General features: G+C 47.5%; 1 protein-coding gene and 1 pseudogene across 2 annotated transcripts in view; one reads left to right on the top strand and one right to left on the bottom strand.

The window, feature by feature from the left end:
* LOC144281160 (arginine esterase) overlaps positions 1–15,309 on the top strand; it is a 25,697-nt gene extending 10,388 nt beyond the window's left edge. The window contains exons 1-5 of one of the 2 annotated variants that reach the window (XM_077843997.1): positions 11,991–12,148; positions 12,347–12,506; positions 13,577–13,860; positions 14,046–14,182; positions 15,106–15,309. In XM_077843997.1, the coding sequence (XP_077700123.1) occupies positions 12,103–12,148; positions 12,347–12,506; positions 13,577–13,860; positions 14,046–14,182; positions 15,106–15,261 (783 nt within the window). In that variant the 5' untranslated portion in view covers positions 11,991–12,102 and the 3' untranslated portion in view covers positions 15,262–15,309. Of the gene's footprint in view, positions 1–11,990; positions 12,149–12,346; positions 12,507–13,576; positions 13,861–14,045; positions 14,183–15,105 lie in introns of those variants that run through there. The other variant, XM_077843987.1, reaches the window with a different exon arrangement.
* On the bottom strand, positions 5,436–7,012 carry LOC144281187 (tubulin beta chain-like; annotated as a pseudogene).

Raw genomic sequence — 15,309 nt, 5'->3', positions numbered from 1 at the left:
TACCTACACACTTTACCATGCCCTGGCACCAATAGGAGAGGCTGACAAAGAGCCCTGTAGAGGGCTCTACCTACCTACCTTTGGAGGTAGAGTCTGAGGTTTGCCTTCAGTGATGTGGGGCTGGATTCTGGAACACAGATCTGACATGCTGGGCCTGCGCTATGGGGCTTGTTACCTGCCTGCAATTCTGGAATCTCTGGCCTTAAAGGATGTGGAATATGGAGTCTGTGGTCTGAATTCTCATATCTCCAGCAGACTATCTCTAGTCTGTGTTTTGCTTTCGAGAGCCTGTAATCAGAAGCGTGGTATCTACAGTTCCAAGGCACAATCCCGAGGTATGGGGTCACAGATCTGAGTCTAGAATCATGAAGTCTTGAATTCTGGGTTTGGGACCTAGAAGACTGAATTCTGGATTGGGGAGTATGGATTATGGGGACTGGTATGGGAATATGTATTTCAGAATCTATGAAATTCAGAAATCTGGGTTTCAGCTCTACTTTGACCATGATGTATCGATTTAAAACACACAGTTGGATTTGATTAGCTTATATTTGTTTAATATTTTTCTCATGTATATACAAATTGAAATTAGCCTATAGTTTTCTTATACTGTCATTATTCAGACTTCAAAAAATAAACTGAGCTTCAAAAATAAATTGCACCTTCTTGCTTTTTTCCTTCTTTCAAAAGGAACTTGTCTAAGACAAGAATGGTCTGTTCCTTGAGAGTTTGATAACAAGATTTCTCAGGTTATTATTTATATATCTTAAATGATTATTATCCTTTCAAATTTCATGTTTAACATAGTATATGCAGCATTTTACATTTCTCCAGAAATGTAGAAATTTGCAATTGCTTGGATATATTTGTTTTACTGTTCTTTTATAAGAAAGAACTGTTATAATTTATTTACCCTTTTATTTCCACATTTAAAATTTAATGTTCTTTTGTCTCTATTGTCTTTATTATTCATCTTTTAAAAACATTTTAAAAGATTTTATTCACTTATTTGAGAAAGAGGGAGAGAGAGGGAGAGAGAGAGAGAGAGAGAGAAAGCGAGCTTGAGTAGGGGAAGGAGCAGAGGGAGAAGCAGACTGCCCAATGAGCAGGGAGTCGAGGGGCTGGATCCCAGAATCCTGATTTCATGACCTGAGCCAAAGGCAGACACTTGACTGACTGAGCCACTCAGGCGCCCTAGCTCAATCTTTTTTATGCCTGTGCTTGAAAGTCTTCTGCAACTTCTTATTCCTCAGGCTTCTATCTAAGGCCCTCCAAACTCTGTCTACTGCCTGCCCACAAACCATTATTTTTCATTAATTATCTTTCCCTACTCCCAGTCTTCCTTTTATTTGAAAAACCCTTACCCAGTTTTGACTAGCAGCTCCTGGGGACAGTGACTGCCTTGTTCATGGCTCAGTTTATTGGTGGTTATGATGAAGGAGCAGAGGCAAGCTGAGGACAAAGCACAAGCTGACACCCTGCAACCCCCCCACCTCAGGTCCTGTCCTTGTGCTTTAATGAAACCACCATTTTGCACCAAAGTCATCTCAAGAATTCTTTCTTGGTCATTGGCTCCGGACCTCACCCCATCAAATCTCACCTATATTCCAAAACTACATCAGTTATACTTTCTCCACAGATAGTTGCCAAAGACTAAATGTCAACTTACTCAACTTCTTCTCATTTTTTTCAAGCCCCAACTCAAAAGATACCACTTCGAAGAAGACTACTCTGATTCCTTTATCTGGAACTAACTTCTGCCTCCCAACTCTGTAATCCATTGCTCCTTGTGTTACACTTTCTACCCAACCCCCCGCCCCTTTCTGATAATCTCTACTCGCTCACCTTCAAGAGCATGGGAGAATAGAGAGACATTCCCACTTTTTCCCATCAAAAAATCGCCAGCTAATCTGATGTCTGCCCTGAATATTTTCCTTTTCTCCTTTGACAAATGACACTGTGCCCCTTTTCCTACAAAAATTTACTCTTTCTGCTTATGTTCTGGAAACTACCCTCCTCTTTTTCTTAAGATTTTGCTCTCTCTCTCTCATATGTCATTTTAATGTTAATTCATCAATCTCTCTCTTTATAGCATAATTAAAAAATATTTTTAGTAGCCTTTATTTTTTAGAACAGTTATAGATTCTCAGCAAAATTGAGTGGAAGGCACAGAGATTTCCCATACACCCCCTACCTCCACACATGTACTACCTCTCCCTTTATTAACTTCCTGCACCAGAAAGGAACATTTATTACAATCAACAAGCTTATGTTGACACATCATTATCACCCAAAGTCCACAGTTTATGTCAGGGTTCATTCTTGATTTTGTACATCCTATGGATTTTGACCTTGGATTCACATTAGTTCATTTTGTCCCACAAGACCCACAGGGGTGAGCAGAGCAACCCAGTGGATTCTGTGCACACAGTGGTTTGTGCCACAGCCGGGAAACCTGAGTTTACAAATCCTCAACCTTATAAGGGACTGCTAGCAAACTTCCCTGACCTTCATCCTGGTCTTTATTATCTTTATTATCTGGACCACAAACATACTTGCTCTGGAGGAACATATTATACTTTCTATTTTGACCGCAAACAAATCTGTTGTAAAGAAGGCATTATCTTCATTATCTAGGACAGTAAGAAAACCTATTCTGAAGGCAATAACTATCTTGCAAGGCTGCCTGCTATACAAACATCCTCTAAAAGACAGTCTAAAAAAATAGTGTTAATGCCTTTGCTGAGAAGACATGCAGAAACATAAAAGGCCCATGGAGAATTGTCTCTCAGCACTGTTCAGCCTCAGGACAACCACCAGACACCCACATCATTTTATTATTATTATTTTTAGATTTTATTTATTTATTCATGAGAGACACAGTGAGAGGCAGAGACATAGGCAGAGGGAGAAGCAGGATCCCTGCAGCGAGCCTGATGTGGGACTCGATCCCAGAATTACGACCTGAGCTGAAGGCAGACGTTCAAACACTGAGCCACCCAGGTGACCCGCATTCCATTATTAAATACTATCTAACCCACCCTGGATCCGCCTGCCTAACCAGGATTCTCAGTCTCATTTCTGACTATGTCAGAGATTTGGTCTGACCATATTTGAACACAGACACTGGAACTGAGATGCTTTCCCCCACACGTTGAGCACACTGCCAAACTGGGGAGGGGGGAAAGGCTCAGGATCCTGAAGTGGTGTGGCTGGGGATGAGAAGTTCTGGGTTTGAGTGGGCAAGGATCCCAGACTTCTGGGTTCTAAAGGAGGATGAGGTTGGAGGTCAAAGTCCTGGATGAAGAGGAGTATGGTTTCCCTAGGCTTAGACCCCTGAGGGATGAAGGAGGAGACTGGAAAGGGCTCATTTCTGATGTACTCATGTGGGAATGGCCTAGGGTATTTAAGAATCCTCTCTCCTGAGGAAGGAAGATCTGGAACCTGGCAGTTGAGTTTCGGGTGTGTGTGGCTTAAGACTCCTTGGTCCCATGGGAGCTGGAACCATTGGCTCCGGGGTTGGAAGAAAGGTAATGAGATTCCCAAAGGGTCAAGAGACCAAAAGTTGCCTACTCTTTGAACTTCCCATCTACTCTCACTTCACTTGCAAGTAGATACCCACCTGCATGCTCAGGCCCATGATGATGCGCTTGGGTGAGCACATTCTGTGAGTACTCGGTGGCCCAGCACAACTGTGGTCAGCATCCCACATCCTCCAGCAAAGGTGTTACTAACAAGCATGTAGCCACCACCATGATGTCATGTTCCTGCTACTAGCCTCACCTGTGCACCTCTCCAGTCACATGCCTGCCATGGCATGGCTCATATCTGCCCCTTTGTGTGCATGGGAATTTAGGGGGCCAAAGGTTGTCATGTGCTTGAGAATGGCCAGATTTGGGCCATCTAGGAAGTCTCAAGCACTTCTGGATAGAGTGGATAAGGGCCTGATCTTATGAGTCTGCTCCAAGTCCACGTCCTTCCCAGTGAGTCTACCAGATATGCTGCCTTGTACCAACTTCAGCATTATCTCAGCCACATCTCATAACAAAGACATCCAGGGCAACTGATGATCACACCAGGGTGACGTGCATGTGTGGAACCACAGACTCTTGGAGACACAGACTCCCATGAAGTCAGAGCAGAGAGTGGGCCATGGTGGGGAGGGGAAGAGGGATATGGAAGGTTTTAAGAGTTGGGATGCAACTGGGTTTGGCTTTCGTTGGCCAGAGAAAATGCTATGTATAAGTTTGGAGATGAAATATGACAACCTCTTAGAATGGGCGGTGAGGCTGAAGTTGAGTTAGATATGGAGATAAATTTGTGCTTGGATTGGGTTTGGAAATGACAGTTTTGGGTGGTTTAAGAATGGCATGGGTTAGACTGGGTTTGGAAATGGGTTTGGTTTGGAAAACATGTGAGCATTGAATTGGGAATGGGGATAGGTTTGATTTAGAATGTGAAAAGCATGGAGCAAATGGAGGGTATTATGCTGAGTGAAGTAAGTCAGTCGGAGAAGGACAAACATTATATGTTCTCATTCATTTGGGGAATATAAATAATAGTGAAAGGGGGATCCCTGGGTGGCACAGCGGTTTAGCGCCTGCCTTTGGCCCAGGGCGCGATCCTGGAGACCCGGGATCGAATCCCACGTCGGGCTCCCGGTGAATGGAGCCTGCTTCTCCCTCTGCCTGTGTCTCTGCCTCTCTCTCTCTCTCTGTGTGACTATCATAAATAAATAAAAATTAAAAAAAAATAATAGTGAAAGGGAATATAAGGGAAGGGAGAAGAAATGTGTGGGAAATATCAGAAAGGGAGACAGAACGTAAAGACTGCTAACTCTGGGAAACGAACTAGGGGTGGTAGAAGAGGAGGAGGGTGGGGGGTGGGAGTGAATGGGTGACGGGCACTGGGTGTTATTCTGTATGTTAGTAAATTGAACACCAATAAAAAATTAAAAAAAAAAAGAAAAGCATGGAGATAAATTTGAAGTGTGTTGACTGTGACAATAGGTATGGGTTTGATTTGGTTTTAAATAGAGGAAGATGTGGGGATTGGGTTGAGTTAGGTTAAGTTGGGTTGTGTTTGAGATAGGTCAGGTACAGTTGGATTGGATGCTGTTAGATTGGGTTGGGTTGTGTGTGGTGTGATGTGATTGGATTGTGTTATATTCGATTGGGTTTAGTTGAGTCAATTTAAGTTCGGTTGGGTTGAGTTGAGTTAGGTTGGGGACTGTGTTGGATTAGGTTGGACTGGGTTAAGTTGCATTTGTTTTCGTTTGGTTGGGTCTTTTTTTTTTCAACAAATGATAAATATTTATTGAGCATCTATTATGTGCCAGGCACTGTTGTTCTAGGAGCCCCTCCTCCAAAAAAAGGGGAAAAAAAAAACCCAAGACAGGCAGAGAATGCGAATTCTGAGGGAGAGGACAGGGGCAGCTGAGGAAGAGGAAATGGAGAAGCCTGAGGTGATGGTGCTCTGCCTTAAGCCTCCTCTTCGGCCTCCTCACTGAAATCCTCTTCTTCTGTGGTGACATCCTGGTACTGCTGATACTCAGAGACAAGGTCGTTCATGTTGCTTTCAGCTTCGGTGAACTCCATCTCGTCCGTGCCTTCACCTGTGTACCAGTGGAGGAAGGCCTTGCGCCGGAACATGACTGTGAACTGCTCTGAGATGCGCTTGAAGAGCTCCTGGATGGACGTGCTATTTCCAATGAAGGTGACTGCCATCTTGAGGCCACAGGGCAGAGATATTGACATTATTGGGGATCCATTCCATGAAGTAGCTATTCTTCTTTTTTTTTTTTTTTCTAGTAGCTACTATTCTTGTTTTGCACGTTGAGCATCTGCTAGTCTACCTCCTTTATGGACATCCGCCCACGGAAGACAGAAGCCACAGTGAGGTAATGGCCATGGCGGGGGTCACAGGCAGCCATCATGTTCTTGGCATCAAAGACCTGCTGGGTGAGTTCAGGCACAGTGAGGGCCCGATACTGCTGGCTTCCACTGCTGGTCAGAGGTGCAAAGCCAGGCATGAAGAAGTGGAGACACGGGAAGGGCACCATGTTGACTGCCAGCTCGCGGAGGTCAGCATTGAGCTGATCAGGGAAGCGGAGGCAGGTGGTGACACCGATTATGGTGGCTGAAACAAGGTGGTTGAGGTCCCTGTAGGTTGGCGTGGTCAGCTTGAGGGTGCGGAAACATCTGTCGTACAGATGCAATAGGTCTCATCTGTGTTCTCTACCAACTGATGGACAGAATGGGTGGCATTGTAGGGCTCGACCACCATGTCAGACACTTTGGGAGAGGGCACCCCACTGAAGGTGTTCATGATGCGGTCAGGGTACTCTTTTCGGATCTTGCTGATGAGCAGCGTGTCCATGCTGGAGCCCATGCCCCCGCCCAGTGAGTGGGTCAGCTGGAAGCCCTGCGGGCAGTCACAGCTCTCAGCTTCCTTCCACACCACATCCAGGACTGAGTTCACTAGCTCAGCCCCCTCTGTGTAGTGGCCCTTGGCCGAGTTGTTGCCAGCCCCAGGCTGCCCCAAACAAGGTTGTCTGGTCTGAATATCTGCCCAAAAGGACCTGAGCGAACAGAGTCCAGGGTCCCGGGTTCTAGATCCACCAAGATAGCACGAGGTATGTATTTGCCACCTGTAGCTTCATTGTAGTACATGGAGATGTGATCCAGCTGCAGGTTGCTGTAACCGTGGTAGGTTCCAGTGGGATCGATGCCGTGTTCATTTTCATTGCTGATGACCTCCCAGAACTTGGCACCGATCTGGTTACCACACTGACCGGCCTGGATGTGCACGATTTCCCTCATTGTTAAAATTTATTTTAATTCATTTTGCTTCCCTCAAAGGTGTGTATGGGGCAGAAAGTGAGATGAGATTTTTTCCTATACTGCTATTCACAGGCTGGAAGGATGGGATGTGTCCAGAGGCTGGGGCAACAAGGTCCGAGCACAGAGACAGGAACGTACTCGGTTGGGTCTGGTATTTATTTATTTATTTATTTATTTATTTATTTATTTATTTATTTATTTGGGTCTGGTTTTGATTAAGATTGAGAACAGGGATTAGGATGGTTTAGAGGACTCTGGATCCAGTGGGTTCTCACACAAACGGAGGCAAACCTCCCTTCATGGTAGGATTTCAGGAAACCCTTGATCTCTGTGAGGGGGAGGTCAGTCTGACCCACTATGGCTTAATATATACCTCTATCCAGTCCTTATGGTCTTAAATTGTGGTTATTTGAGTTCACTTATATTTCTCTCACTATACTGGAATTTCTCTGATTTCTCACATAGAAAAAAAAGGGAAGATTTTTTTTTTTTTTTTATCAAATTCTTAAGATGTAGCTGGAGGTGGACCTATGTTAACTGCTCTGGTTACTGAATAGCTGAAATAACCAACTTCTTGGAAATATATGGAATCTTACAGGGTTAATAATGGATGCTGCAAGGTTCTCATTCCTGATTCACTTCTTAAACCTCAAAAGTGTGGTGATTTCCAATACCACTTAATCTTGAATTGCCTGAACTTGGTTCATGAGATCTAAATAGCTCATTGGGGAGAGGGCATTGGATTTTGTGCGAGGATGTTCTTGACTTGGAAGAGCACATCAACAGGGATCATTCCTGGAGCATCAAATGCATAGATCTGGAGAACAAGAAGTGGGGGTCATTGGAACCTCACATTATTTGAAGGACATTGGATTTTGAAATGCTGAATAGCTAAAATAAGTAGTTTTGGGAGACTCCTGGATTTTCGTGGTTAAGGGATCCAAATCCCTAAGCATGTGGACCTCTGGGACTATAGGATTTTATTATGGAAGGGAAAGTAGATTTGGGGAAATAGATTATGGGTGTGAGAGTGCCAGATTCAGGGAGTTCTGAATGCTACAGCTTTGATTTCAAGGACTTGAGATGCTGAGGTGCTGGCAGCTTGGCTCGTAGTCTCCTAGGCCAATGGTGCTGATATTTCAGAATACCCTAAGTCCTGGGGTGCAAAGAACTCACTTGGAGTTTAGGGATTTGAATCTTTGTATTGAGGGTCAGTTGTTGTCCAGTCTTCTTTTCCTGTTTACCCTGGGCCTCTCCTCTCTGACTCTGTCCCCTATATCAAGATTCCATGAGTTACAGGCCCTCCCCCATCTGCCCTCATTTCCTGGGAACGCATCCAGGGTGATCTAGTACCTATAGAACAACATGTATTTACTCTCCTGCCCCTTCCACAGCTCTGCGGGTGAGAGGAGGTTGTTCAACTTCCAGCAGCAAATGCAGGGCTTTGGCCACCATCTGGGTGCCAGTGGGGCAAGGGTGGGGCTTTGGGGGGCTGAGGCTTTAAAATCCTTCTCAGAGAGGCTCCCCAGCTCTAAGCTCACTCCCTGCCTCCTTCTGGACACTTCTGTCACCATGTGGTTCCTGGTTCTGTGCCTTGCCCTATTCCTGGCTAGAACTGGTCAGACATAAGGATGGGGGACGCAGAACGGGGAGTGGGCTGTGACTTTCATGCTGCACTCACTTCTTCATAAGTTCTTTCCCTCCCATCCAACACCCTAGCCTATGCCACTTCAATTCATAGTCCACCCCAGAACAGGGTACCAAGCTCTCTTCTATCTCTCCTAGCCCTTCCTCATTGTCACATTCCCCACAGTCCTCACTCCCACTCTAGGTCCCTGCTCTCTTCCAGGAACCCTCAGAACTTTCTACTCTTCCTAGCTAATGCTCTGCTCCTAGTCCCTTTACCAAGAGGACAGATCCTGAGTCATCTCTGTTTCTGTGGAGCTAGAAGTCTTCTGAGGATCTTCTCCAATGTCATTGGTTCCCTGGACCTTGATCATTGATTTGCCTCTTAAGCTGCTAAATCCTATCACAAACATGCAGAACCCCCCAACATAATGGCCAATTCTTCCACAGAACTGATATTCTAAATCTGCATTCTTTACACAATTTTTAAAGCTTAACCCAGTACCTAACCATTTCCTCAGCTTGGGAGCCCTCTTCTATGAGGCTTCATCTCCCAGCCTCAGGCTTTCTTACATGGGGCTCTTATCAGTGCTTTGGGAAATGCTTATTCTCATGGAATCCACACTTCCACCATCTTCTCTCCCTCAGTCAAAGATGCCAAATATCCCAACACAATCAACCCCCATAACTGGAGCCTACTCCAGATGCCATCTTGTTATCTCCTGGCCTGATGTCTGGAGTGAGCTCTGTCTCAGCATGACGTTTTCTCATCCAAGACCACCCAACAGTCCACAATCCTAAGGATGGCTCCAGAATTCCAGAACCTTCCATACCTCTTGCCTATCTCTCTAGACCCTTAGCTCTGCTTCCTTGCCTCCAAGTCCCTCCAACCCTATAGAACAGCTCCATCTCTTAGTCCAGACCCTCCCAGATCCACTCTCTAAAAAAACATTTTAAAAATAAAATGTTAAAAAGAAAGAGCGGAGAGTTGATGTATCCAAGAGGTAGGACATATTTTTTGACATATGGTATATTTCTAATTTGGGAGCTGAAATAAATAGTTCCTGGTGGTCTTTACCATTTTATGTTTCTCCTGAAATAAACTTTTATAGCAATAGGGCTGAGATTTCTGAAATCTAAACCTAGAGTCTTACCCTATGAGTGGCTGAATTACAAAGCAACATGAATTCCCAGTCATCTGGGTGTCTGCTGCTAAGATGAAGGCATGATTGGGAATGAAGAGCATCCGGAAGTCAGAAAGGAGACATATGGGAAGACCCTGATGAAAGGGAGGATAATGTGGAGAGGGTCCAAATAGAGATGTGGTCTGAGCTAGGGACTAGGGGATGGAGAAGATCCAGGGAGCAAGTGTGATGTGGCTGGTGTCTGAAAGTCTATGAGGCACCTGGGGTCTGTCAGGGTACCTCAGGGAATGGTGTACTCTCCCAAGAGGGACAGCACAAGAGGAAGACCATGTTGGGCAGGGGGAGGGACCCAAGTAGTGAAAAAAGTTTTTAAAGCAGAAGATGTGACAAATTTGTGTCTGGAGGGAGCCATGGGGAGAAGGGTCTCGCGTCTCCACTGTTTACAGCTCCCCCCCAAAGTTCATCTCAGTCCTGGTCTGTCCTCCACCATGTGGTTGCACCCAGCAGGTCCCTCTGCCCACCCCCAGCTCCATCTGGCCAGGTGTTGCCTCAGTGCCTAGCTGTTTGTCAAGAACTCTGATGAGTCTTAAGATTTCACAGACTTGCAAACAAATGTTAGGAGACCAGCTTCATGGGTACTGGCAGAAGACACCAGATCCTGGGTCGGGGCAGAATTTTACTATTCATGGTGCAGCAGGGGGAATGGGCTTGATATTCATATCAGTTCACCTGGTTCCCCAAGTCCCATGAGGGTGATCAGAGGACGATAGGTGGACTCTGTGCACACAGTGGTTTGTGCCACACTTTAGGACCTGAGCTTAGGAATCCTTAATCCTATATGAGGGCTGCTGGCAAATCTGCCTGAAGTTTGTCCCTGATGGAGATATTATCTTTACAACTCTGAGTTGCAAACAAAATTGCTCTGGAGGGACATATTATACTTACTGTCCTTGGCAGTAAACAGATATTATCTTTTATTAAATCATGGACAGCAAACAAAGGCTTCTCTAAGGGAGATACCATCTTGAAAGTCTGCATGAAGGCCAAACAATCTTGACAGACAGTCCAGAGTGAAAATTTTAATTCCTTTGCTCTGTAGACAGGTGACACCCATGGAGAACTTCTCCCCACATGAGTTGGTTCTCACCCTCTATCTTTCCCTGCCAGAAAGGGAAAGGGAACATTACTCTCTTTTCCTCACGTTCTTCATCCACTACATCTGTATGCTCAGATGCTCACCATCCCCAGACACTTGCCAGACTTCCAGGCCCACTTCCCAACAACAGGGGGAATAATATGGCCGTTTGGTCTGTGTGATCCATGTCAAATCCTGCCCTAGTGTTGTCACCTCTGTGTGTTTGTGTGTGCGTGCATGTGTGTTTATGTGGTTTTTACCTTGAGGGGATATAACTATGTTTTCCAGTATAGAGGTTCACAGTCCTTTACCTTGAAAACTCCTTGTTTGGTACTTGTGCATAGTGCAGCTCTGTGTGTGTGTGTTTGTGTGTGTGTGCGTGTGTGTGCATGTGTGTGTGTCTGTCAAGTGTGCAAGGCCCTACTTGTGTCCTAATGCCTGTACGTGGGAACTTTGGCATCATATGTAAAACAGAACAAGAGACCTTGAACATCAATCATCTGACTTGGGGGCTGGTGTAGAGATGGATAAATATGTCCTGCCTGTATCTTCAGCTATGTCTCTGTCATCTTCAATGCCCAGCCCTGTGTTCAGGTACTGCCCTGGAGTCTGATCCACTGGGTCCACACGGGAATGCTTGGTCTCTGGGTTTGTGCCTGCCACCATGTGGGTTAATCCAGCTTTGACCTTGACCATGTGGACCTGGATCTGCATAGATGTCTGACTGTGGCCATATTTGTGTTCACAACATGAATATTCACAAGTATGTTCCCCTAGTAGGGGAACTAGTTCTTGCACCTGAAAGTGCGGGAACCAGGGAGTTCTGGAAGTCAGCTCTTATTTCAGAGATGTGGGAAGTTGGGGAACACAAGCATCTTGGCTCAGAGAGGTGCGGAGATCAGAGAGCTTCAGGGACATAGTGCAAGTATTTGGGGGTCTAATGGGCTTTGGAGTACAAGATCTCTCTTGGGGTGTAGGCATTAGAAGCTTTGTGATAGGCATCATGATTCTCCAGAGCTGCTGATTCTGTCATTCTGGGGCCTCCCCTCCCTGCCCCTGTCATCAAGAGCAAGGCAACAGGGCTATAGGTCCTGTCCCATTTGGCCTCAGACCTTGAAATATATCCAGCATGATCAAGGACCTAGGACAACAGGTGTTTGCTTTTTCATCCCTCCAATAGCCCTGGGGGTGGGGGCTGTCCACACCCAGAAGCAGGGCCAGGCCTTGGCCAGCTTCTGGGTGGCAGCAGAGCAGGGGCGGGGCCCTGGGGGTGTATGTAGGCTTTTAAAGGCTCCCCAGGGTTGCTCTCCAGCTCCTAGCTCACTGTCTGCCAGCTCCCAGCACTCCTGTCACCATGTGGTTCCTGGCCCTGTGCCTGGCAATGTCCCTGGGGTGGACTGGTGAGTAGAGTGGATCTGAGAGAGGGAGAGGGGCCCTGACTCTCACGGTGCTCTGACCACCCTCCCCTGCCTCCACAAGACCATCTCCTCCCGCCATCAGGCAGCCTATTCCTCCAGCCCACGGTCAGGCCAGGCAGGGTACCAGGCTCCATTCCCACTGCCACCTCCTACCTGGCCTGACCCAGCAACCCTCTGCAGGTGCCGAACCCCACTTCCAGCCCCGGATCATAGGAGGCAGGGAATGTTTGAAGAATTCTCAGCCCTGGCAGGTGGCTGTGTACCATAATGGTGAATTTGCCTGTGGGGGTGTCCTGGTACACCCAGAGTGGGTGCTCACAGCTGCCCACTGTGCAAACAGGTGAGTATGGACAGAGGGTGTGGTGGGGTTTCTGTGCTCCACAGGAATCAGCAATTGGGCACTGCCTGGGTTTGCTTCAAGGGCGGTACTGAGGGAAAGAAAGATGGTCTTGGTCTGGAGATCATGGAGAGTGGCAGGGACAACCCAGGGAAGACCTGCCAGGACAGCATGTGTCTCTGTCTCCCCTTATAACTGTCTTCCTGTGTCTCCCCGCCCTGTGTCTGTGTCTCTCAGTACCTGGCTCTGTCATGTGTCTGACTGTGATTTATCTCTATCTCCCTCTCTTCCCTGTCTTGGTGTCTGTGTGTGTCCCTGTGTGTGTCCTCCTCTGGGTCCCTCTGCTGCATCCCTGTCACTGTATGTCTCACCCTCCATCTCTCTGCCCCATCTATCTCCTTGGGTCTCTGCCCCACACCCTCTGCCCCATTGCTGCCTAGCACCCCCCAGGATGGGAGTGAGGGGGACCCCCAGAGAAGAGGAAGGGACTCTCCTGCCGTGTTTGTGTGTGTGTGTGTGTAGGGGGGCTCTCAGGTGCCCCGCCCCTCCCTCCCAGAAAGGATGCCTTGCAGGGGGACACATGAAAGGGCTGGTTTCAGCTGGTGCCTGGTGGTGGTTCCAGAGGAAGGAGGAGGAGGAAGGGGAAGAGGAAGGTAGGCGGGAGGCTGAATGTCCAGGGAGGGAGGGGGACACAGACCTTTGGCTGGGGGCCAGGCCACCCACTGCTGGGGAGCTAACCCCACAGCCCCTGCTGCAGCTGAATGGGTCCCAGGCTCCCTCCTCTGCTCTGTCATCCCTCCCTTCTCTCTCTCAGGTTGCCCCTACACAAACACTGCCTGTAGTCTTCACTCTCTTCCTTTGTGCTCTTTTTCACTCTCCCCTTCATTGACTCATGCTTTGACCTTGTCATGTCCTTCATCTCTCACTCATCTTTTCTTCATAGCTCTTTATCTTCCTGTCTGTCTCTCTATGGCCGTTTCTCTCTGTCTTCAGGACCCTCCCTCATGCTCCATGGCCATTTATCCCTACCTTTCTCCTCTCTCCTCATTCCTGGGTGTTCCCTCTCTCCCCAGTAATTGTGAGGTCTGGCTGGGTCGCCACAACCTGTCGGAGTCGGAAGATGAAGGCCAGTTAGTCCAAGTCAGAAAAAGCTTCATACATCCACTCTACAAAACGAAGGTCCCTAGAGCCGTCATCCGTCCAGGGGAAGATAGAAGCCATGACCTCATGCTGCTGCACCTGGAAGAGCCCGCCAAGATAACAAAAGCTGTGAGGGTGATGGACCTGCCCAAAAAGGAACCTCCATTGGGGAGTACCTGCTATGTCTCTGGATGGGGCAGCACTGATCCAGAAACGAGTATGCTGGGGCTAGACCATATATCCTGGAGCCCAGACTTGGGTGTAGGGAGGAGGGTGCTGAGGACCTGGACTTCTGGGCCTGAGAGAGGAGGGGGCTGGGGCCTGGGCTCCTGGGTCTGAGGGAGGAGGGCTGAGGAGCCACCTGGGGCTCTGGCCACAGACCTTTTTCTCTCTGGCTTGTAGTTTTTCACCCAGGGAGTCTCCAGTGTGTGGACCTCAAACTCCTGTCCAATAATCAATGTGCAAAAGTATACACTCAAAAGGTGACAAAGTTCATGCTGTGTGCTGGTGTCTTGGAGGGTAAAAAAGATACCTGCAAGGTGAGCCAGGTTTGCTTGCTTGCTTGCTTGCTTTTAAAGATTTTATTTAGGGACATTGGGGTGGCTTAGTGGTTGAGCATCTGCCTTCAGCTCAGGGCGTGGTCCTGGGGTCAGGGATCGAGTCCCGCATCAGGCATCCTGCAGGGAGCCTGCTTCTCCCTCTGCCTATGTCTGCCTCTCTCTCTCTCTCTCTCTCTCTCTCTCTCATGAATAAATAAGTAAATAATTTTTTAAGGACTTTTATTTATTTATTCATAAGAGACACACACACACAGAGGCAGAGACACAGGCAGAGGAAGAAGCAGGCTTCCCACAGGGAGCCTGATGTGGGACTCGATTCCAGGATATCAGGATCATGACCTGATCCAAAGGTAGATGCTCAACCACTGAGCCAACCAGGTGCCCCAATGAGCCAATCTTTCACTTCAAGGCCTTGAGGGGAAAGAAAGGAGATGACTATGGTTAATGCTGGAACCTGAATGCTGTTTTATCCCCCTCCTTGTGACTTCTTCAATATACGGTGTTGACCTTATTCTTTTCTTGCTTACCCCTCTTCCAGGGCTCCCTAGGGCCCTAGGGGGAGTGCCTACTCAGAAAAAAAAACTCTGGGAGAGTTAATATCTGAGATGAGCTGTGATGGTGGGAGGTCCCTTAAATGGTCCTGCTCCTCCCTGCTGACCCATCTGTAGGGACTGTCCTTCTGGACTCTGAAGTGCCATGTCTAGTAGCCAGGACTTGAGACACTCTCCTCTGTGTTGGAATTTCCACCTACCTTGTGGGGAGAGGACTCAGGCAATTGCTTCTTTCCCCATCACCGCTATTGCCGTGTGAGATACGCAAGTCCAGGTTTGACAGCTTGGGTTCCCCAGGCAGAATTAGGGCTGGCCTTCCTCACCCTCTGTCTCTATCTCTTTCACTTGCAGGGTGACTCAGGAGGCCCTCTGATATGTGATGGTGAATTGGTAGGTATCACATCATGGGGGGCTACTCCATGTGGCAAACCTCAAATGCCATCCTTGTATACCAGGGTGATGCCTCATCTGATGTGGATCAAGGACACCATGAAAGCCAACACCTGAATGTCCCTTTCCTACTCTCTACTCCTAGTAAAATTGAGTATACATCAA

The sequence above is a fragment of the Canis aureus genome, chromosome 1, assembly GCF_053574225.1.
Source record: "Canis aureus isolate CA01 chromosome 1, VMU_Caureus_v.1.0, whole genome shotgun sequence".
NCBI classification, from domain to species: domain Eukaryota; kingdom Metazoa; phylum Chordata; class Mammalia; order Carnivora; family Canidae; genus Canis; species Canis aureus.
This window is presented reverse-complemented; position numbering and strand designations above follow the sequence as displayed.